Raw genomic sequence first — 23145 nt, 5'->3', positions numbered from 1 at the left:
ATTACTTTATAATACTCACCTAAATGGTCAGTTCGGTGCAGACTGGTCAGATGGGTGTCTCCGTTCTCCAGGTGCAGCGCCTCCTCTTTTGGCAATCTTTGTCCTCCTTCTGAAGCCTGGATGCATCATGCGTCCTATGTGATGCACACATGTCGGCATTGAGGTCCTGCACAGGCGCACTACAATACTTTGATCTTCCCTGCTCAAATTTTTGGACCCCTAGAGACTCTGCCCAGGCACCACCCCAGATCCGCCTCCATCCCTGAAACCTTCTTCCACAGTCCCACTGCCACTCTTGGAAAAACTCCACTCCACTGTTCCCATCAAACACCATCTGCTGACTGTAAGATATATACAGTCAGGGCCAGAAATATTTGGACAGTGACACAAGTTTTGTTTTTTTAGCTGTTTACAAAAACATGTTCAGAAATACAATTATATATATAATATGGGCTGAAAGTGCACACTCCCAGCTGCAATATGAGAGTTTTCACATCCAAATCGGAGAAAGGGTTTAGGAATGATAGCTCTGTAATGCATAGCCTCCTCTTTTTTAAGGGACCAAAAGTAATTGGACAAGGGACTCTAAGGGCTGCAATTAACTCTGAAGGCGTCTCCCTCGTTAACCTGTAATCAATGAAGTAGTTAAAAGGTCTGGGGTTGATTACAGGTGTGTGGTTTTGCATTTAGAAGCTGTTGCTGTGACCAGACAACATGCGGTCTAAGGAACTCTCAATTGAGGTGAAGCAGAACATCCTGAGGCTGAAAAAAAAGAAAAAATCCATCAGAGAGATAGCAGACATGCTTGGAGTAGCAAAATCAACAGTCGGATACATTCTGAGAAAAAAGGAATTGACTGGTGAGCTTGGGAACTCAAAAAGGCCTGGGCGTCCACGGATGACAACAGTGGTGGATGATCGCCGCATACTTTCTTTGGTGAAGAAGAACCCGTTCACAACATCAACTGAAGTCCAGAACACTCTCAGTGAAGTAGGTGTATCTGTCTCTAAGTCAACAGTAAAGAGAAGACTCCATGAAAGTAAATACAAAGGGTTCACATCTAGATGCAAACCATTCATCAATTCCAAAAATAGACAGGCCAGAGTTAAATTTGCTGAAAAACACCTCATGAAGCCAGCTCAGTTCTGGAAAAGTATTCTATGGACAGATGAGACAAAGATCAACCTGTACCAGAATGATGGGAAGAAAAAAGTTTGGAGAAGAAAGGGAACGGCACATGATCCAAGGCACACCACATCCTCTGTAAAACATGGTGGAGGCAACGTGATGGCATGGGCATGCATGGCTTTCAGTGGCACTGGGTCACTTGTGTTTATTGATGACATAACAGCAGACAAGAGTAGCCGGATGAATTCTGAAGTGTACCGGGATATACTTTCAGCCCAGATTCAGCCAAATGCCGCAAAGTTGATCGGACGGCGCTTCATACTACAGATGGACAATGACCCCAAGCATACAGCCAAAGCTACCCAGGAGTTCATGAGTGCAAAAAAGTGGAACATTCTGCAATGGCCAAGTCAATCACCAGATCTTAACCCAATTGAGCATGCATTTCACTTGCTCAAATCCAGACTTAAGACGGAAAGACCCACAAACAAGCAAGACCTGAAGGCTGCGGCTGTAAAGGCCTGGCAAAGCATTAAGAAGGAGGAAACCCAGCGTTTGGTGATGTCCATGGGTTCCAGACTTAAGGCAGTGATTGCCTCCAAAAGATTTGCAACAAAATATTGAAAATAAAAATATTTTGTTTGGGTTTGGTTTATTTGTCCAATTACTTTTGACCTCCTAAAATGTGGAGTGTTTGTAAAGAAATGTGTACAATTCCTACAATTTCTATCAGATATTTTTGTTCAAACCTTCAAATTAAACGTTACAATCTGCACTTGAATTCTGTTGTAGAGGTTTCATTTCAAATCCAATGTGGTGGCATGCAGAGCCCAACTCGCGAAAATTGTGTCACTGTCCAAATATTTCTGGACCTAACTGTATACACACTGCTTCTTTGTGTAGCATCATGGGAAAGTCAAAAGAAATCAGCCAAGATCTCAGGAAGAGAATTTTGGATTACCAAATACCTGAAGGTGCCTCGTTCATCTGTACAAACAATTATACGCAAGAACTAACAAGATGGGAATATCCAGCTATCATACCCTCAGGAACTAAGCGGATTCTGTGTACCAACGTGCTTTTGTCAGAGCTTTAGTCAGACATGTGCATATCAACCGAAGAACAAAAGGAAAAACCCTGTGAAGATGCTGGCGGAAGCTGGTAAGATTGCGTCATTATCCACATTGAAACGAGTACTCTATCAACATGACCTGAAAGGCCACTCTGCCAGGAAGAAGCCATTACTCCAAAAGAAACATAAAAAAGCCTATTAATGTTTGCAAATGTACACTTGAACAAAATTAATTTTTGGAGACCTGTCCATTGGTCTTACGAAATTAAAATTGAACTGTTTGGTCATAATGACCATCATTATGTTTTTGGGGAAAGAGGGAGACGCTTTGAAGCCAAAGAACACATTCCAGCTGTGAAACACTGGGGTGGCAGCATCATGTTGTGGGGTTGTTTTGCTGCAGGACAGACTGGTGCACTTTACAAAATAAATGGCATCATGAGGAAAGAAGATTATGTGGCAATACTGAAGCAACATGTCAAGACATCAGCCAGGTACTTAAAGCTTGGGCGGGAATGGGTCTTCCAAATGGACAATGACCCGAAGCATACTGCCAAACTGGTTACAAAGTAATTAAGGATAACAAAGTCAATGTTTTGGAGCAGCCATCACAAATCCCTGATCTCCATCCTATTGAAAATTTATGGGCAAAGCTGAAAAGGCCGGTGCGAGCAAGACAACTTACAAACATGGCTCAGTTACACCAGTTCTGTCAGGAGGAATGGGCTCAAATTCCTAACAACTATTGTGAGAAGCCCCTCTGTATAATATAACCCACACACTGTTCCTCTGTATAATATACCCCTGCACACTGCCCTTCTATTTAATATATCCTCACACACTGATCCTGTGTATAATATCCTCCACACACAGCCACTCTGTATAATATACCCCCACACACTGCCCCTCTGTATAATAGCCTCTGTACACTGCACCTCTGTATAATATACACCCACACACTGCCTCTATGTATAATAGCCCACACATACTGCCCCTCTGTAATATACCCCCACACAGTGCTCAATGTAATACTGTGCCCCCTTTCACAATTTCCCTTATTGCCCTATAATGTGCCATCATAGTAACACTTTACCCCATGCCCCTTTCCTTCCTTCCCCAGTAAATGTTAGGACATATAATCTTCAGATCCTCCATAGAGCACTTACCATTTCCTGCCACGTCCTAGCCACCTCCGTGTGGCTCCTTGTTGCCCGCAGCAGTGTGATGAGGTCATCATGCTGCTGCACGCTGGACTGCGGGATGATGTGCACTGTTCTGCCCTACTGGCCCTGCTACCAACACATGGCTAACTTGCATGTGATGTACCTTGAAGCGCATCACATGCAAATTAGCCATCTTCACCTGGCCCCATACAGCTACAAGGAAAGAAATGCCCTTATGGCGGCTCTGAAGGAAACCATAAGTAATGCATTCAACTTACGTTGCCTGTATACATGCTCACCACACAAGACTGCATTGCTGAACAAAAATCATGTACAATCACTTTTAAAGTTTGCTCAACAATATTTAGACAAACTTGTAAAATACTGGGAGAATATAGTCAGGTCAGATGATGCCAAACTTGAACTCTTTGGATGTCATAATATACACCATTGTTGGAGGCTAAAAGGCACTGGATATCACCACCAAAACACTGTACCAACAGTGAAGTTTGTAGGCATGGCATGGGGCTGTTTTTCAGCTTTCGGTACTGGCAAACGTCATATAATTGAAGGAAGAATGAGTGGACAAATATATAGAGATATTCTTGATAAAAAAAAATCTGCTGCCATCTACCAGGATGATGAAGATGAAACAAGGATAAGCATTTCAGCAAGATAATCATCCCAAACACACGACCAAGGAAACTCTCAATTAGTTTCAGAGGGAGAAAATAAAGCTGATAGAATGGTCCAGACAATCACCTGACCTGAATCCAATTGAAAATTCCAGCAAGACAATGATACTAAGCACACATCCAATTTAGTAAAAAATTGGCTAGTAAAAATGTTTGTATGTTGCAATGGCCAAGCCAATCACTTGATGTAAACCCTATAGAGCACCTTTGGGATGAGTTAGGGCGTCTACTTGGGACTTGTACCCACAGCAATAAAGATGAATTGTATTGTTTGCAGATTTGCAAATGAAATTGACCAAGATCCCCCAAGGTGTCGTGAACACTCTAGTGGCTTCAATGCCCTGTCGGTGTGGTGCAGTAATTAAAGCAAGAGGTTATGCTACAAAATACTAAGCTATGGCATTGTAAACAATGAATTACTGCTGGGACTGATTGTTTAGTGGGTTTTCTGGAATCAGATGGACTGAGAACACCACGGCAATTACCCCTCCTCAGGTTGGCAAGATTAGTCTGGCGTCAAGCCAAGAGGGTGGTACACTTCGAAGGGGTGGTGGCGGAACTCCCATTATGGGGGAATAGCCACTTCCATACTCTGAGAGATCACCCCTCGGCGCAATTCTGGGCCACTCACAGCGTCAGTGCATTAGGTGATCTTTTTGTCCCGGGAACCACAACCTTCAAGTCCTTTGAACAAGTCCAGATTGAATATAATGTTCCAAGATCACAGTTTTTTAGATACCTGCAGATTCGCACAGCGATTCAATCCGACATACAGAAAATTGGAGTGAGGAAATTGATATCATCACTTCCCATGATAAATATTCTAAAATCACAAGGACCTCGAGGCCTAATCTCAGCTATATATACTTACCTGTTGTCAGTGGGGGTGGAGTCGGACCCCTTGCCATCCCAGGATAGATGGAAATCTCTAATTCCCTCTCTACAGGGAGAGGAAAGGGAAGAGATATTGGAATCTCCGACTGCGGTATCCCCTTCAGTTAATAATAAGTTGATTCAATGCTACATTGTCCACCAGGCATACCTTACTCCAACTCGATTATTCAGTATGGGCCGTTCTCGTACATCGGAGTGCCCGAGGTGTCATCTCTCATGGGCAAATTTCATACATATGATTTGGAGCTGTCCCAATACAGTTAGGTCCAGAAATATTTGGACAGTGACACAATTTTCGCGAGTTGGGCTCTGCATGCCACCACATTGGATTTGAAATGAAACCTCTACAACAGAATTCAAGTGCAGATTGTAACGTTTAATTTGAAGGTTTGAACAAAAATATCTGATAGAAATTGTAGGAATTGTACACATTTCTTTACAAACACTCCACATTTTAGGAGGTCAAAAGTAATTGGACAAATAAACCAAACCCAAACAAAATATTTTTATTTTCAATATTTTGTTGCGAATCCTTTGGAGGCAATCACTGCCTTAAGTCTGGAACCCATGGACATCACCAAATGCTGGGTTTCCTCCTTCTTAATGCTTTGCCAGGCCTTTACAGCCGCAGCCTTCAGGTCTTGCTTGTTTGTGGGTCTTTCCGTCTTAAGTCTGGATTTGAGCAAGTGAAATGCATGCTCAATTGAGTTAAGATCTGGTGATTGACTTGGCCATTGCAGAATGTTCCACTTTTTTGCACTCATGAACTCCTGGGTAGCTTTGGCTGTATGCTTGGGGTCATTGTCCATCTGTACTATGAAGCGCCGTCCGATCAACTTTGCGGCATTTGGCTGAATCTGGGCTGAAAGTATATCCCGGTACACTTCAGAATTCAGGCCTTTTTGAGTTCCCAAGCTCACCAGTCAATTCCTTTTTTCTCAGAATGTACCCGACTGTTGATTTTGCTACTCCAAGCATGTCTGCTATCTATCTGATGGATTTTTCTTTTTTTTCAGCCTCAGGATGTTCTGCTTCACCTCAATTGAGAGTTCCTTAGACCGCATGTTGTCTGGTCACAGCAACAGCTTCCAAATGCAAAACCACACACCTGTAATCAACCCCAGACCTTTTAACTACTTCATTGATTACAGGTTAACGAGGGAGACGCCTTCAGAGTTAATTTCAGCCCTTAGAGTCCCTTGTCCAATTACTTTTGGTCCCTTGAAAAAGAGGAGGCTATGCATTACAGAGCTATGATTCCTAAACCCTTTCTCCGATTTGGATGTGAAAACTCTCATATTGCAGCTGGGAGTGTGCACTTTCAGCCCATATTATATATATAATTGTATTTCTGAACATGTTTTTGTAAACAGCTAAAATAACAAAACTTGTGTCACTGTCCAAATATTTCTGGACCTAACTGTATATCTTCGTACTGGCGGGGAGTGACATCTCTGCTGCCATCGATTGTGTCGATTCCTGTTTTGTGTGACCCTTTGATATGCCTGTTTGGGGTGGTGGAGGAAGAGTCCTGGGATCATTACATGACAATATTCCTCAGAGAGGCATTGTTTCTGGCTAGGAAATTAATAGCTCTGAGGTGGATGGGAGATTCGAATTTAACAAAATCTGGGGTTTGTGGAATTCTTCTCCAGACACACTTGCGGAGGTTTGAGGGAGATTATGCGGATAATGGTGGTTCCCGTTAGATGTTGGGATATGAAACACTGTCCAATGGTATATTGAGATATAATAATGCAATGTGGCTGTTGTTGTTGTTCTTTATTTCTTCTTTTTTCTATTCCTCTTTCTATCTTGTTTTTAAAATATGGTCATGCTGATAGTGAGAGCTGTTCTTATGCTCAATATAAAATTAGATATATATGCAAATGATAAGTATGGATAATAACATTGTTCTATCTTAAGTGCTAAAGATATTATGGACTTTATATGACTGTTCATTGTTATATTTAAACTAGAAGGTGGCCCGATTCTACGCATCGGGTATTCTAGAATTTACGTTTTGTGTAGTTAATGTATGATTTTTGTTATATATATATATATATTATATATATATATATATATATATATATATATATATATATATATATAGATGTTGTTGTGTGTACTTACCAAGTGTTTGTGTAGGGCGCTGTACATGTTCTGGGTGTTGTCTGGGTGTGGCGGGGGGTGAGAGCGGTGTTGTTTGTGTGTTGCGTTGTTTGTAGAGCGCTGTGTGTCTGTAGCGTTGTGTGTGTGTTGCGCGGTTTGTGTGGGTGTGGGGTGTGAGTGTGTGTTTTGGGGGGAGGTATGTTTTGTGCAATGTGTGTGTGTTGCGCGGTATGTGCGTATATTTGTGTATGCTGTGGTGTTTGTGTGTTGGGTGTTGTGTGTGTGAGGCGCTGTCTGTGTTTGTGGGTGTCTGTGTAGGGCGGTGTTTGTGGTTCCCAGTGTGTGTGTGGTGTGTTGTGCGGTGCGCGTGTGGCGGTGTGTGTGTGTTTTGGGGGGAGGTGTGCATCCCCATCGTGCTCCATCCCCCATGCTGCGCACTCCCCATCGTGCTCCATCCCCCATGCTGCACACTCCCCATCGTGCTCCATCCCCCATGCTGCGCACCCCCATCGTGCTCCATCCCCATGCAGCGCACTCCCCATCGTGCTCCATCCCCCATGCTGCGCACTCCCCATCGTGCTCCATCCCCCATGCTGCGCACTCCATCCTCCATGCTGCGCACTCCCCATCGTGCTCCATCCCCTATGCTGCGCACCCCCCATCGTGCTCCATCCCCCATGCTGCGCACCCCCCATCGTGCTCCATCCCCCATGCTGCACACTCGCCATCATGCTCCATCCCCCATGCTGTGCACTCCCCATCGTGCTATATCCCCCATGCTGCGCACCCCCCATCGTACTCCATCCCCCATGCTGCCCACCCCCCATCGTGCTCCATCCCCCATGCTGCGCACCCCCTATCGTGCTCCATCCCCCATGCTGCGCACCCCCCATCGTGCTCCATCCCCCATGCTGCGCACTCCCCATCGTGCTCCATCCTCCATGCTGCGCACTCCCCATCGTGCTCCATCCCCCATGCTGCGCACCCCCCATCGTGCTCCATCCCCCATGCTGTGCACCCCCCATCGTGCTCCATTCCCCATGCTGCGCACCCCCCATCGTGCTCCATCGCCCATGCTGCACACTCCCCATCGTGCTCCATCCCCCATGCTGCGCACTCCCCATCGTGCTACATTCCCCATGCTGCGCACCCCCCATCGTGCTCCATCCCCCATGCTGCGCACCCCCATCGTGCTCCATCCCCCATGCTGCGCACTCCCCATCGTGCTCCATCCCCCATGCTGTGCACTCCCCATCGTGCTCCATCCCCCATGCTGCGCACTCCCCATCGTGCTACATCCCCCATGCTGCGCACCCCCCATCGTGCTACATCCCCCATGCTGCGCACCCCATCGTGCTCCATCCCCCATGCTGCGCACTCCCCATCGTGCTCCATCCCCCATGCTATAATAGTTCTCCTATTATACTCAGAGAGGAGTATAATAGGAGGACTATAATAGGAGGAGTAGTCCTGGGGGGAGAGGAGTATAATGCCGGCTCCCTGCACTTGTGTACCGGGAGCCGGTGTACGCTGGTAACTATGATACACATCGGGTAACTAAGGAACCTTAGTTACCCGATGTGTATAATGGTTACCAGCGTTCACCGGCTCCGTCACGATCCCAGCATCGCAAGGTTATGTCTGGCGCTGCTGGGATCATGACGGAGCCGGTGTACACTGGTAACTATGATACACATCGGGTAACTAAGGGACCTTAGTTACCCGATGTGTATAATGGTTACCAGCGTTCACTGGCTCCGTCACGATCCCAGCATCGCAAGGTTATGTCTGGCGCTGCTGGGATCATGACGGAGCTGGTGTACACTGGTAACTGTGATACACATCGGGTAACTAAGGGACCTTAGTTACCCGATGTGTATAATGGTTACCAGCGTTCACCGGCTCCGTCACGATCCCAGCATCGCAAGGTTATGTCTGGCGATGCGTGCGGAGGGCCGGGGCGAGCGGTGAATCCATGCGGAGGGCGGGGCCAGGCCGAGGCGACCGACCAATCCATGGGGGGGGCGGGGCCAGGCCGAGACCAGCGGCGACCAATCCGTGGGGGGGCGGGGCTAGGCCGAGCCCAGCGGCCAATCAGACGGTCGTCACTGTAATGACACTCACCATGACACAATTTTGGAGCAAGACAGACAGACAGACAGACAGAGAGAATAAGGCAATTATATATATAGATATTACTATCTATATACTGAGCTATCTTTATATGGCAAATGTCAGTTGTACCATGTTTGAAATTGTTAATAAAACGAAGTTAAAAAAAAACAAAACAATGAATTACTCTGTATGTTGTGATCAATAAATAGTATATGCAAGACATTTGGCAGTTTTCTTTAATTAAATGACCATACCTATATTCAAAAGCATTTTGGTTAACATGAAGGTCTTGTATGATGTCAACTTCAATTCATCACCAGAAAAATGTCATCACAACAACCAGACAGAAGTAGTCACACTAAAAAAAAAACAAACAAAACTTTTGAGCGCTACTGAATATATTTATAATTTCTGTCTTCTCTGTGGGGAGTCTGGCTGTGTCTGACATGTGTTGTGCAGCTGCTCTACAATGCAGTGACGTTTTTGATTGTCACTGAAGAAAAGAACAGTGATTACTGGAAAGCTTTAAAGTCTTATGTGTACTTTAGTTACACATACCAGAGGCTTATTTGATATATTGAATATTCATACAGTGCCCTTTGAAAGTATTCACCCTCTTGGATTTTTACATATTTTGTTACATTACAACCTGTGCTTTAATGTTTTTGTAATCTGCTTTGTGTGTAATGCATCAGCACTAAATAGTTTCAGTTGAGAAAGTAAAGCGAGAAAAATATAGTAAAAAATAAAATATATGGGATAAAATAATTAAAAATTGTCATGTTTATATGTATTTTCTCCTTTTGCAATGAAGCTTCTAAAAATTTCTGGTGTATCCAATTACCTTCATAAGTCACATGCTTAGTGAAAGGAAGTCCACCTGTGAGCAATCCAAGTGTCCCGGGGTCTGTCAGTATATACCCAGCCATTCTGAAAGGCCACAGAGGCTGCAACACCATTAAGCAAGGTGCACCACTAACCAAACAACACCATGAAGACCAAAACAAATCGCCAAACAAGTCAGAGACAAAGTTTTAGGCTATGTGCGCACATTGCGTACTATCACTGTAGAAATTTCTGCAGCGATTTGAACAGCACACGTGCGCTTCAAATCGCTGCAGAAACAAAAGCCGATTTCATGCGCTCTGCATGTAGCCCCTCCCATAGACCGAGCGGGGACTGCATGCAGAGCGCACGAAAGAAGTGACATGGCACTTCTTAGAACGCGCGCTTCTGGCAGCAGCCGAAGCGCTGCGCTCTAATACGCCACGTGCGCACATCTCCTGCACAATCTCCATAGATTGTGCAGGGGACGCAGGACGCATGCAGTTACGCTGCGGTGCAGATCGCAGCGTAACTGCATGCAATTACGCAACATGCGCACATAGCCTTAGAGAAGGACAAGTCAGAGTTTGGTTCTAAAAAATATCCCAATCTCTGAATATCCCCCAGGCACCATTAAAGGGAAAGAATATTGTACCACAACAAACTTGCCAAGAGAGGGCCACTCACCAAAACTCTCAGTCCTGGTAAGGAGGGCATTAATCAGAGAAGCAGCACAGACACCAAAGGTAACCCTGAAGGAGCGGTAGAGTTCCCAAGCAGAAACTGGAATATCTGTCCACATGACCACAATAAGCCGTACACTCCATAGAGCTGGTCTTTATGGAAGGGTGGCCAGAAAAAAGCCACTGGTAACAGTAAAAAATTAGAAGGCTCTTTTTGAGTTACCAAAAGACATGTTGGATACTCCCCAAATATATGGAGTTAGGTGCTGTGGTCAAATGAGATCAAAATTGAACTTTTTGGCCACCAAGGTAAATGCTGTATCTGGCAACAAACCACCACAGCTCAATAAGTCCAATTCTTACACTTTCTCCATCAGAAAGCTAAGTTGTTTTTTTTTCATAGAATTTATTTTTTGTGACAGGGTCATATGGAAGGTGAAGTCTGGGGTCTGGCAACCCATCCGCAGCAACCTATAAGTGCCACAGTAAGTGATGACAAAACTCTCCGGATCTGGGAACTCTCGTCCCATCACCGCATGCTGGCTGTGCGGAAGCTGAAAAAGGGTGAGTATTGGCTGCAAAATACTCCAAATACCTAGTTTTTAAGAAAACATTTATTGTATAATATATCGTAGTGTGTTAATATAACCTTTTTAGGTACAGCTCTTAGAATTTTACATTACATTTGGAGATATTAAAAAGGCAGATTTCCCTGTTAGATCATTTTTTGTTAAATACAGCTGGTTTAGGCCTCATTCACACACCAGTTTTTTTATGTATGCGAAAAAAAGACAAGTTTCATCAGTTTTTTCATTACTGTCATCAGAGTTTGGTCAAAGTTTCATCGTTTTTTTGCTGAGAAAGAATAAAAAGTTTCTCCAGCTTCTCCTTTGTATCAGTCAGAGAAAAACAGATAGCACATAGATGGCATGCAAATGCTGTCAGATTTATTTCGCTGACGTTTTTTTTTCGCTGACCCATAGACTTGCATTGCCGATTTTTCACGTGACACTCGGATCAGTATAGGACGTGATTTTCACAGACCACTCGGTCGTATCAAAACATCTGTCATCTGAACAGTCCCGTAGACTGTCATAGGTATGAGTGATATCCTTGAAAAAAATGGATAGAATTCATACTTGAAAAACTTATGGGAGAATGAGGCCTAATTCTTCAATTAAAATTGAAAACAGAAAGTTATTTAGATTAAACTAAGGTGATCCTGTAAGCCTGTTCTTAGATGTCCTCTAACAAAAATAATTCCTTCTCTGTTGAGGTCAGGTACGCCAGCCATGAGAATCCTAGCATAGATGCCATATGCAAATTAGTCTAGACATGCACTAGAATGAAGGAGTGCAGGTGCATGGACATGCCCCCAGTGCACTCCCACCCTTAAAATGAAAATAATGATTTCTTTTTTTTTTTTTTATTTACAGTCAAATTTAAGCCTTTTTTTCCGAAATGTTTTTAGTGTGTCCACCACCAATCACTCCGATTGTTTGTTTTTCAGGTGGACGATGCTGTGCCTTTTCTCCAGATGGAAAAGCCTTAGCTGTAGGCCTGAATGATGGCAGCTTCATAGTGGTAAATGCTGACACACTTGAAGACATGGTGTCTTTTCATCATAGGAAGGAAATGATATCTGATATTAAATTTTCACCAGGTATGAGCCCTTCTATCACTATAGTTTTTATCTTCTATACTTGGATATTTTAATATTTTCTTTCAATATGTTTTTTTTTTCTAGTTACCTTATTCTTTATTTACTACATACTTTTTAATATAAAAATTCACACTCCACATGCCGATGGGCTATTACCTCTACTTATATTTGTTTTTTTTTTTTTAAAGGTCCACAGGGCTGTGATTGCGATACTTGAGTCACGGCCATACACAGACCCATTAAAATCAAAGGGTATGAGCACACATCTGTGTTTTGTCATGGACGTGTGTCCGTATGTTTCGCACGGAGACATGTCCGTTTTTCTCTGGCAGCACTGATCTGATGTCACACAGACCACAAACTGAAGTGATCCACATGACATCTGTGTGACACGTACCGGAGAAAACATGGGTCTGTGAAATACAATGATTTTTTATACTCACCTGTCTCCAGCCCTGCTGTCTTTGGCGCTTCTGTCACTTGCTTCCAGGTCCACTCATTATGTGCATGCATATTCACTGCACCACGGACCCGGAAGCAGCAGCGCTGGAGACAACAGCGCTGGACACAGCAGCGCCGGGGACAGGTGAGTAAAAAGTTCCTGATCACCGTATGCTATCACGGATAGCTCACGGAGAACACACGCGTGCCACAATCACTGCACACGGGGCTGGCCATATGCACCTTCAACACGGACCATTAAAAATGTGCGTTTTCTTATGGACATGTGAAGGGTCCTAAAACAAACAAAAGTAACCCAAGTCTACATTAGCTGTTTGGTAAGATTATATGTAGGAAACAGAACATTAAAGTGAACTTGTCAGGAGATTCATGCTGTCAAAACCACGGGCAGCATGAATCAGACCCCGACTCCATCACTGTACTTGTGTGTTTTGCTATGAAATGGTGTGAAGTTTCAGAGAAAAATACTTTAAAGGCCGACCTGGAATCTCTCAAATGACTACTAGCAACTTCTCTTCCAACCCATCCTCCTTTGGCCATGTGCACCCATTCAGTATTCACTGAGGGTTTTTTTACATCAGTATTTTATTCCAAAGCCAGGAGTGCATACAAAAAGTGGGTGTTGGGCTGGTGTTCCTATTATACTTTTCCTCTGATCGTTCCTCTCCTGATTTTGGCTTAGAAATACTGATGTAAAATACTGACTTAGTACTGAATATGTGTAAGTGGTCTTACTGACAGGTCTTTCCTTACACATGCCATTGAAGGCATTTTCAGTGCAGGGGAGCAGAATGAAGAGAATCCACCAAGGACCTGGCTTGGTCTATTCATCAAAACATACAAGGCTGCAGTAATGCCCTTGGTTTGGACAGCATTCATCTGCTGTCAGGTTTCCTTTAATGGGAATATGTTAAAAGGCTCCCAGGACTAAACTGTTGCCAACCCTTTGTTGGCCCTCAAATAGCGTGCTATTTGTTCCCTTATATCACTAGCGCAGCACTGTGTAGAATAGAAAAGTTGTTTATACATGTCCTACACTATATGTAAATCATTGCTGAGCAGGACAGTGGACTTTCCGGACTGGCTCTCCCCTTCATTCTGATACCCTTTGGCAGTGTTTGATGTGGACGATTACCCCTCCACCATCCACGTCTAGCTGGAAACCTTACACTATCATTAAGGCCGGTGTCACACTTGCGAGTGCTTCACGTGTATATCGCGCGAGTCTCGCGTTGCATGACCTGTTACGGCCGCACACTTTCTGCACAGGAGCGTCTCAGCTGCATAGAGATGCATGCAACCGACCCGCTCCTGTGAGAAGAGTGTGAGTCTGTGCCGGGTGATGCAACGTGAGACACACGCGAGGTACTCGCAAGTGTGACACCGGCCTTAGTCGATTCCTCTGCCTTGTACCTAGTAGTATGAAAAGCCCATGCCCCAGCCTTTAGGGGGATGGTAATAGCTCATCCTGTAAAATCACTGACAAAGTGGTTAGATTATTGGGTTGTCAGTAGACGCCAATGATGGTCCAGATCCGCCCAGCAGATAGTGGATCATTAATATATCCATTTGTCTGTGGTGTACCACAGTGCAATGGTAATGTGAGGACACATTTAGAAAACTTATTTTAATTGAAGTGTGAGCTATAGGGGGCCCTTTATGAAAACCTGATCCAAATTACAGATGATTACTTTGCTAATTCATTGGTAAAGGAGATTGTATGTATTTTAGGTGGAGTCAGTCACTATTAATTATGGCAGTAAAATAATAAGATGACCTGACGAGGTTACATTACATGTTCCTTATAGAAGGAAAATGTGAGCCACATATTGGATTTCGAAATAGCACAATCAGCAAAATTGGATTTTTCATTAAATGTAGTTCAGTTCCCAACTAAAATCGTTATTTTCTGCATCATTTTATATTATGCTGTAAATGTGGTGAGTATGTAACTGTCCGGCAGGGGCTGATTTATGGGGTTTCAGTAGTTGTGGTTGTATTTTTATAGGAGAAATGCAGTTATGCTTCACTTCGTTGAAGCGTTTCTTTTCTACCATTGAGGATTTGGGAGCCGCATATCATTGTAGGCCTATAATGTCTATGCCATAAAGTGATAGTGTTTTATAAAGTCTCACTTTCATCTTTTGTAGATGCTGGAAAATATCTGGCTGTGGCCTCTCATGATAACTTTGTTGATTTCTATAATGTATTGACAAGTAAGAGAGTTGGGATCTGCAAAGGAGCATCCAGCTATATAACCCACATTGACTGGGACTCTAGAGGTAAAATCTCATTAAATACCGTCTTTAACAAATACACAGAAGACGTTAAAATCTAATTTATTTTAATATTGTCCTTTGTCCTCTATCTTAGACTCAATATATAAAAATTACAGTTTCAACAGATTGTAAGTATGATACACAGCCATGGCCGAAAGTGTTGGCACTCTTGAAATATTTCCAGAAAATGAAGTATTTCACCCAGAAAATTATTGCAACTTTGTCTAGCCCAATTTTGGAATTTTGCTTGAAATTACTGTATATACTTGAATATAAGCCGACCCAAGTATAAGCAGAGACCCCTAATTTTACCACAAAAAACTGGGAACACTTATTGACTCCAGTATAAGCCTGGGGTGGGAAATGCAGCAGCTACTGCTAAATTACAAAAATAAAAATAGATACGAATAAAATATAATGTGCCCCATCCTTGTCCCCTGCAGTAATGTGCCCATATTGTCCCCTTTAGTAATGTGCCCATATTGTCCCCTGTAGAAATGTGCCCATATTGTCCCCTGTAGTAATGTGCCCATCCTTATCCCCTGTGCTAATGTGCCCATATTGTCCCCTGTAGTAATGTGCCTATATTTTCTCCTGTAATAATGTGCCCTTGCTTGTGCCCTGTAGTAATGTGCCCATTCTTGTCCTGTGTAGTAATATGCCCATATTGTCCCCTGTAGTAATGTGCCCATATTGCCCCCTGTAGTAATGTGCCCATATTGTCCCCTGTAGAAATGTGCCCATATTGTCCCCTGTAGTAATGTGCCCATCCTTATCCCCTGTGGTAATGTGCCCTTATTGTCCCCTGTAGTAATGTGCCCATATTGTCTCCTGTAGTAATGTGCCCATGCTTGTGCCCTGTAGTAATGTGCCCATATTGTCTCCTGTAGTAATGTGCCCATGCTTGTGCCCTGTAGTAATGTGCCCATTCTTGTCCTGTGTAGTAATATGCTCATATTGTCCCCTGTAGTAATGTGCCCATATTGTCCCCTGTAGAAATGTGCCCATATTGTCCCCTGTAGTAATGTGCCCATCCTTATCCCCTGTGGTAATGTGCCCTTATTGTCCCCTGTAGTAATGTGCCCATATTGTCTCCTGTAGTAATGTGCCCATGCTTGTGCCCTGTAGTAATGTGCCCATGCTTGTCCTGTGTAGTAATATGCCCATATTGTCCCCTGTAGTAATGTGCCCATGCCTGTCCCATGTAGTAATATGCCCATATTGTCCCCTGTAGTAATGTGCCCATATTGTCCCCTGTAGTAATGTGCCCATATTGTCCCCTGTAGTAATGTGCCCATGCCTGTCCCGTGTAGTAATATGTCCATATATTGTCCCCTGTAGTAATGTACCCATCCTTGTCCCCTGTAGTAATATGCCCATATTGTCCCCTGTAGTAATGTGCCCATATTGTCCCCTGTAGTAATGTGCCCATCCTTATCCCCTGTGCTAATGTGCCCATATTGTCCCCTGTAGTAATGTGCCCATATTGTCCCCTGTAGTAATATGCCCATATTGTCCCCTGTAGTAATGTGCCCATCCTTATCCCCTGTGCTAATGTGCCCATATTGTCCCCTGTAGTAATGTGCCCATATTTTCTCCTGTAGTAATGTGCCCATGCTTGTCCTGTGTAGTAATATGCCCATATTGTCCCCTGTAGTAATGTGCCCATATTGTCCCCTGTAGTAATGTGCCCATATTGTCCCCTGTAGAAATGTGCCCATATTGTCCCCTGTAGTAATGTGCCCATCCTTATCCCCTGTGGTAATGTGCCCTTATTGTCCCCTGTAGTAATGTGCCCATATTGTCTCCTGTAGTAATGTGCCCATGCTTGTGCCCTGTAGTAATGTGCCCATGCTTGTCCTGTGTAGTAATATGCCCATATTGTCCCCTGTAGTAATGTGCCCATGCCTGTCCCGTGTAGTAATATGCCCATATTGTCCCCTTTAGTAATGTGCCCATATTGTCCCTGTAGAAATGTGCCCATATTGTCCCCTGTAGTAATGTGCCCATCCTTGTCCCCTGTAGTAATATGCCCATATTGTCCCCTGTAGTAATGTGCCCATATTGTCCCCTGTAGTAATGTGCCCATATTGTCCCCTGTAGTAATGTGCCCATATTGTCCCCTGTAGAAATGTGCCCATATTGTCCCCTGTAGTAATGTGCCCATCCTTGTCCCCTGTAGTAATATGCCCATATTGTCCCCTGTAGTAATGTGCCCATATTGTCCCCTGTAGTAATGTGCCCATATTGTCCCCTGTAGTAATGTGCCCATATTGTCCCCTGTAGAAATGTGCCCATATTGTCCCCTGTAGTAATGTGCCCATCCTTATCCCCTGTGGTAATGTGCCTTTATTGTCCCCTGTAGTAATGTGCCCATATTGTCTCCTGTAGTAATGTGCCCATGCTTGTCCCGTGTAGTAATATGCCCATATTGTCCCCTGTAGTAATGTGCCCATGCCTGTCCCGTGTAGTAATGTGCCCATGCCTGTCCCGTGTAGTAATGTGCCCATCCTTGTCCCCTGTAGTAATGTGCCCATGCCTGTCCCGTGTAGTAATATGCCCATATTGTCCCCTGTAGTATTGTGCCCATCCTTTTCCCCTGTAGTAATATGCCCATATTGTTCCCTGTAGTAATGTGCCCATATTGTCCCCTGTAGTAATGTGCCCATGCCTGTCCCGTGTAGTAATTTGCCCATATTGTCTCCTGTGGTAATGTGCCCATCCTTGTCCCCTATAGTAATGTACCCATATTGACCCCTGTATTAAAGACCTCATTCTGGTCCCCTATTATGCACACTGTTGTCAGAGCTCTACTTCACTTGAATGCTTTGCGGCGCCGCAAAGCATTCAAGTGAAGTAAAGCGCTGAAGACAATAGCGGCGGCCCCTGTACCGGCTGAGATCACCGAGGGGTCTATTGTTCTTGCAGTCCACAAGAAGCAGGTAAGAGGGCATGGCAGGAAAGGAGGATAGATGAGGATAATTTTTTGTGAGACCCTCACTCGAGTAAAAGCCAAGGGAGGTGTTTTCAACACAAAAAAATAGGCTGAAAATCTCGGCTTGTCCAATTTGCCTTTTTTTTTATTTTGTTTTTGTTTTTTTTGTGTTGTCAGATACACACAAAGGAAATAAACATGTATATAGCAAAATATTTGTAATTGCAATATTTTTCTGGAAGAAATACTTCATTTTCTGGAATAGTTTCAGGGGTTCACTCTTGGCTATGACTGTATTCTCATGGTGTTAAAGAGATTTTCTAATCTTAAAAGAGTTATGACGCATCATTAGGATAAGCTTACAGGGGATTTAAAAAGTCTACACACCCTTGTTAAAATGCCAGGGTTTTTTATGTAAAAAAAAAAAAAAAAAAATTAACAAGAAGAATTTCAGAACTTTTTCCACCTTTAATGTCACCCCTAATCTATACAAATCCATTGAAAAATAAACTGGAAAAAAAAAAAAAAGATAAAGAATTAAAATAATGTATGCACACCCTTAAACTAAGGCTACTTTCACACTTGCGTTGGACGGGATCCATAGCATTGCGTTATGTTTCGGATGCAACGGATGCGTTACATATAGTGGCATGCTACGGATCGTACAAAACAACGGAAAGCTTTTTTATTTTTTTTTTTCTTCTTTACAGTTTTACCGGCAGCAGACTATTGTGAATGATCAGCTGATCACTCTCAATAGCCGGCAGCCGGGTGCTCAGTTGAGCGCTCTCACATGCCGGCGGCCGGCTGCTCAGATGAGTGCTCTCAATAGCCGGCGGCCGGGCTCTCAGCTGAGTGCTCTCAGATGCCGGCAGCCGGGCTCTCAGCTGAGTGCTCTCACATGCAGGCGGCCGGGCGCTCAGCTGAGTGCTCTCACATGCAGGCGGCCGGGCGCTCAGCTGAGTGCTCTCACATGCAGGTGGCCGGGCGCTCAGCTGAACGTTCGGCCACCGAGAAACAAAATAAAGTTTTTCTGTGATTTAAAAAAAAAAAAAAAAAAGAGCATGCGCAGTGAAAAATAAAGGTTTCCGTCGCTCAAAAAAAGTTACATACAGCGTTCCTTCTGCGTCCAGCGACTGGGCACTTGCTCGGCCATTCTAAAACTTAAGCGGGCTTTACATGCAACGACATCGCTAACGAGATGTCGTTGGGGTCTCGGAATTTGTGACGCTCATCCGGCCTCGTTAGCGACGTTGTTGTGTGTGAAACGCACAAACGACCGTTAACTATCAAAATTGCTCACCTAATCGTTGATCGTTGACACGTCGTTCTAATCCCAATTATCGTTGCTGTTGCAGGACGCAGGTTGTTCGTCATTCCTGCGGCAGCACACATCTCTATGTGTGGTTTTAAATAACAAAGAAGGAAAGTGCACAGCACCTTGTGCTCCGCTCCCTCCACTCCCTCATGTCCGTCTCACTTGTCAGCATAAGAAAATAAAGAACTTTTTGGTCACCGCAGAGTGCTGCCAATCTCTGTTTTTCTTCACATCGCTATGTGTGACACCGCAGGAACGAGGAACATCACCGTACCTGCGGCCGCCCGCAATGAGGAAGGAAGAAGGTGGGCGGGATGTTCCGCCCACTCATCTCCGCCCCTCCGCTTCTATTGGGCGGCCGCTTAGTGACGCCGCTGTGAGACCGAACGAACCGCCCCCTTAAAGGAGAGATTGTTTGGTGGCCACAGCGACGTCTGTGAAGAGGTAATTAATTGTGTGTGACACTGCCGTAGCGATATCGTTCGCTATGGCAGCGATCACCCCGTGACGTGCCACTGATGTGGGCGGGCGCTAGCGATGTCGCAGCGTGTAAAGCTCACTTTAGACCTTTACCGGGTGAAGAAATGTTTTTGTTGTTTTGCATGTATTCTTATGGCCATTGTCCTGCTGAAAGATTAAATTCTTCATCTTCAGCTTTGTAGCAGAGGCCTGAAGATTTTGTTGTAAAATTGATTAATACTGGAACAGTTCATTATTCCCTCCACTTCAACTAAAGCCTCAGTTCCAACTGCCAAAACAGACCCCCAGAGCAAATTATACTGCCTCCACCCCACAGGCCAGACAAATGAAGAATACGGGAGGTTGTTGTCACATGCAGGACACAACCAGTACTTGCAGAAATACCTGCAGCTCCTTTATTGTTGCCGTAGACCTCTTGGCAGCCTCATAGACCAATTATATTCTTGTCTTTTCATCACTTGTCTATTTCTAGGTATTGTCACAAATGTGCTTAATTTAAGCCACTTTTTGATGAACATATTCTGTGTTGCATGGCATATATAATGCATTGGAAAAAAAAACTTAAGCCTTCTCCTGATTGATAACTTTCAACAGTGAGAGCCCTTTGCTGTGTTGTAAGCTGTTTATGAACTATGGTTTTTGCTGTAAAATTTAGGTAATTAAGACAATTTTGGAAAATCCTACTAAAATAGCTAAACTTTGTATAGGGTTATTCAGAATCCCTGTAAATGATGACAGCTGTGCACTGGCTACTATGTAATACGAGCTAAATGTGATCGGCTAATTCTGAACACACCCACATCCCAAATTATAAGAGCGTGTTCACATTTATGTAACCACAATATTTTAGCGCCGTTACTTTCTCTGTTACAAATGTTGGTAACATTAAAGGTGGAAAAGTTAAATTATTCTTCCTAGTATGATTTTTTTTTTACCTGCCATTTTAAAAGGGATATGTAGATATTTTATATGCACTGTATCTTTCCTGAGAAAAAATGAATTGTGCAGTGAAAGTCCGTCTGCGCATTCATTATTTTCCCAGATGTCACAGTAGATAAGAATTGCACAGCTGGACTTCAAATCTAAGGAGACTCCCATATAAATTAAATGGCCGGACTGTCCCTCTCAAATTGAAAGGTCACACCAACAAAAATCCAATAGTTGTGGCGAGTTTAAAGAGAGTTTGTCAGCATAAAATGACCCCTCAAAAGGTGCCCCATTGGTAATAATTTCACTACGCCTTCCCATTTACTTATGGCTCCCAAGAAGGACAAAAGAGGCAGCTATAGATGCAAAACAAGTAGGTGGGAATGTTCACTGAACTGTTTTGCCATGTCAAGGGTGCACTGAGGACCTGGGCTTGGTTAGAATAGTCATTTTATACAGACAGACTTCATTTAAAGGGGTATTCCCATCATCAAAATCCTATCCCAACATGTAGTAGGTGTAATAATAATAATAATAATATTAGCAAATATCTACAATAAGAAATGTAGTATAGTTCTGATTCACTATGTCACTTACCTCAACTGCAGGGCATTGTAGAACATTAGATATTCATGGTTACATGAGCAACTAACTGTCACTATATGCGTAGTTGTAACCATGGATAATAAGCCGCAATGCCCTGCACATGAGGTAAAAACATGGCTATATCAGGAGAACTATACTACATTTCTATTGGAGGTATTTGCTAATATTATTATTATTATTATTATTATACCTACTACATATTAGGATAGGATCTTGGAGATGAGAATAACCTTTTAATGTCTGGGATTTTTGATGATCAGGAAAATTAACTATAGTGTGATCATTTTCTGGAGTAGACACAAATAGCATTGTTCTGCAAAACCTTGGGGATCTCAGTTTGTTAGTAGAGTCTTTAAGTAAACCAGTGTAGATTTTACCGTAGTTCTGTAGGACTCCATAGCTCAGCTATCGCTCCAGGTTCATTTAGTAGCAGGATCTACATGATATTACCAGTGTTTGGCTTCTTATATTCTGAACGACAATTTTGTTATTTCTTCAATTTATAAAAGGTAAATTGCTGCAAGTGAATACAGGTGCCAAAGAACAATTATTTTTCGAAGCTCCAAGGGGAAAAAGATATGTCATTAAATCTGCAGAGGTAATAACTGACCACAATTTACTTTATTTTTTTTATTATTATTATTATTATTGTTATTATTATTAGTGCAATGTCATTTCTCCACACCTTGATGCAATATTTCTTTATCAACCCTTTAATTGCTCCATAAGTTGGACTTCTTTGTCTTGGATAATATGTGTTACCTGTAATGTACGTTGTTACAGATGGAGCGGATAGAATGGCACTCCTGGACGTGCGTCCTGGGTCCCACATGTGAAGGCATTTGGCCTGCTCACAGTGACGTGACGGACGTGAATGCTGCCTCTCTTACCAAAGACAGAAAATCTTTAGCTACAGGAGATGATTTTGGTTTTGTGAAACTCTTTTCCTATCCAGTAAAGGTAAGTCCCCAGCAAAAGCAAAGTCATTACTCTGGTGGGAGAATCATATTATAAATTTTAGATTTATTTATTTTACTCACTTATATAGTACTAATAATTTCACAGCGCTTAACAGATGTGATCGTCATTGTCCCCATTGGGGCTCACAATCTAAATTCCCTATCAGTGTGTCTATGGAGCCCACGTAAACACGGGGAGAACATACTAAGTTCTTGGTGGGATTTGAACCCAGGACCCCAGCTCTGTAAGACTGTAGTGCTAACCACTGAGCCACGCTGCTGCTTATATATCTGTAATACAAGTCAATACTTAAGGATAGTACAGACGGAAGAGTAGTCAGGCAAGCCGTGGTCTGGTAACAGGAGGACATGTATGGATACAGGGAGTACACAGAGGAGTAGTCAGGTCACAATCCGAGGGTCAGAATTTCAGGACAGCACGTATTAGATTCAAGGAGAAAACTGGGACGTGGTCAGGTAACAGTCCGATGTCTAAAGCCAGGAGGTCACAACAGGAACAGGAAGCGGGCAGAGAAGAGTCAAAACAACAGTCTGGGGTCAAGAAACGATAAATCAGAGCACTAACAGGTACACAGGCCAACAGCAGAACTATAAAACCAGAATATACGACTGGCAAGGTTTTGGGAGAACATGCTCAGTAAAGAGGCAGAGCAGTTACCAGGAAGATTGAACACCTGAGTAATCAGCACCTCCTAGAACCAGCATGGAATCTTTCGTTTTCAATCAACCTGCCAGGTCAGTAGCCCAGGAAAACACAGCAGAGCATGTCCTAATGTGCAAGATGCTGCACAGAGGAATCATGTCACTG

At 43.5% G+C, this 23145-nt stretch overlaps 1 protein-coding gene across 3 annotated transcripts in view; it reads left to right on the top strand.

Annotated features, from left to right (window-relative positions):
- EML6 (EMAP like 6) overlaps positions 1 to 23145 on the top strand; it is a 338267-nt gene that overhangs the window by 235306 nt on the left and 79816 nt on the right. For all 3 annotated transcript variants that reach the window (XM_075339339.1, XM_075339338.1, XM_075339340.1), the window contains exons 21-25: positions 11110 to 11251; positions 12198 to 12350; positions 14963 to 15094; positions 21867 to 21955; positions 22141 to 22317. In XM_075339339.1, coding sequence (XP_075195454.1) covers positions 11110 to 11251; positions 12198 to 12350; positions 14963 to 15094; positions 21867 to 21955; positions 22141 to 22317 — 693 coding nt within the window. The remainder of the gene's footprint in view (positions 1 to 11109; positions 11252 to 12197; positions 12351 to 14962; positions 15095 to 21866; positions 21956 to 22140; positions 22318 to 23145) is intronic.

The sequence above is a fragment of the Anomaloglossus baeobatrachus genome, chromosome 3 (assembly GCF_048569485.1).
Source record: "Anomaloglossus baeobatrachus isolate aAnoBae1 chromosome 3, aAnoBae1.hap1, whole genome shotgun sequence".
NCBI lineage: Eukaryota > Metazoa > Chordata > Amphibia > Anura > Aromobatidae > Anomaloglossus > Anomaloglossus baeobatrachus.
The sequence above is the reverse complement of the archived record's forward strand: the minus strand, read 5'-3'. Positions and strand labels throughout refer to the sequence as shown.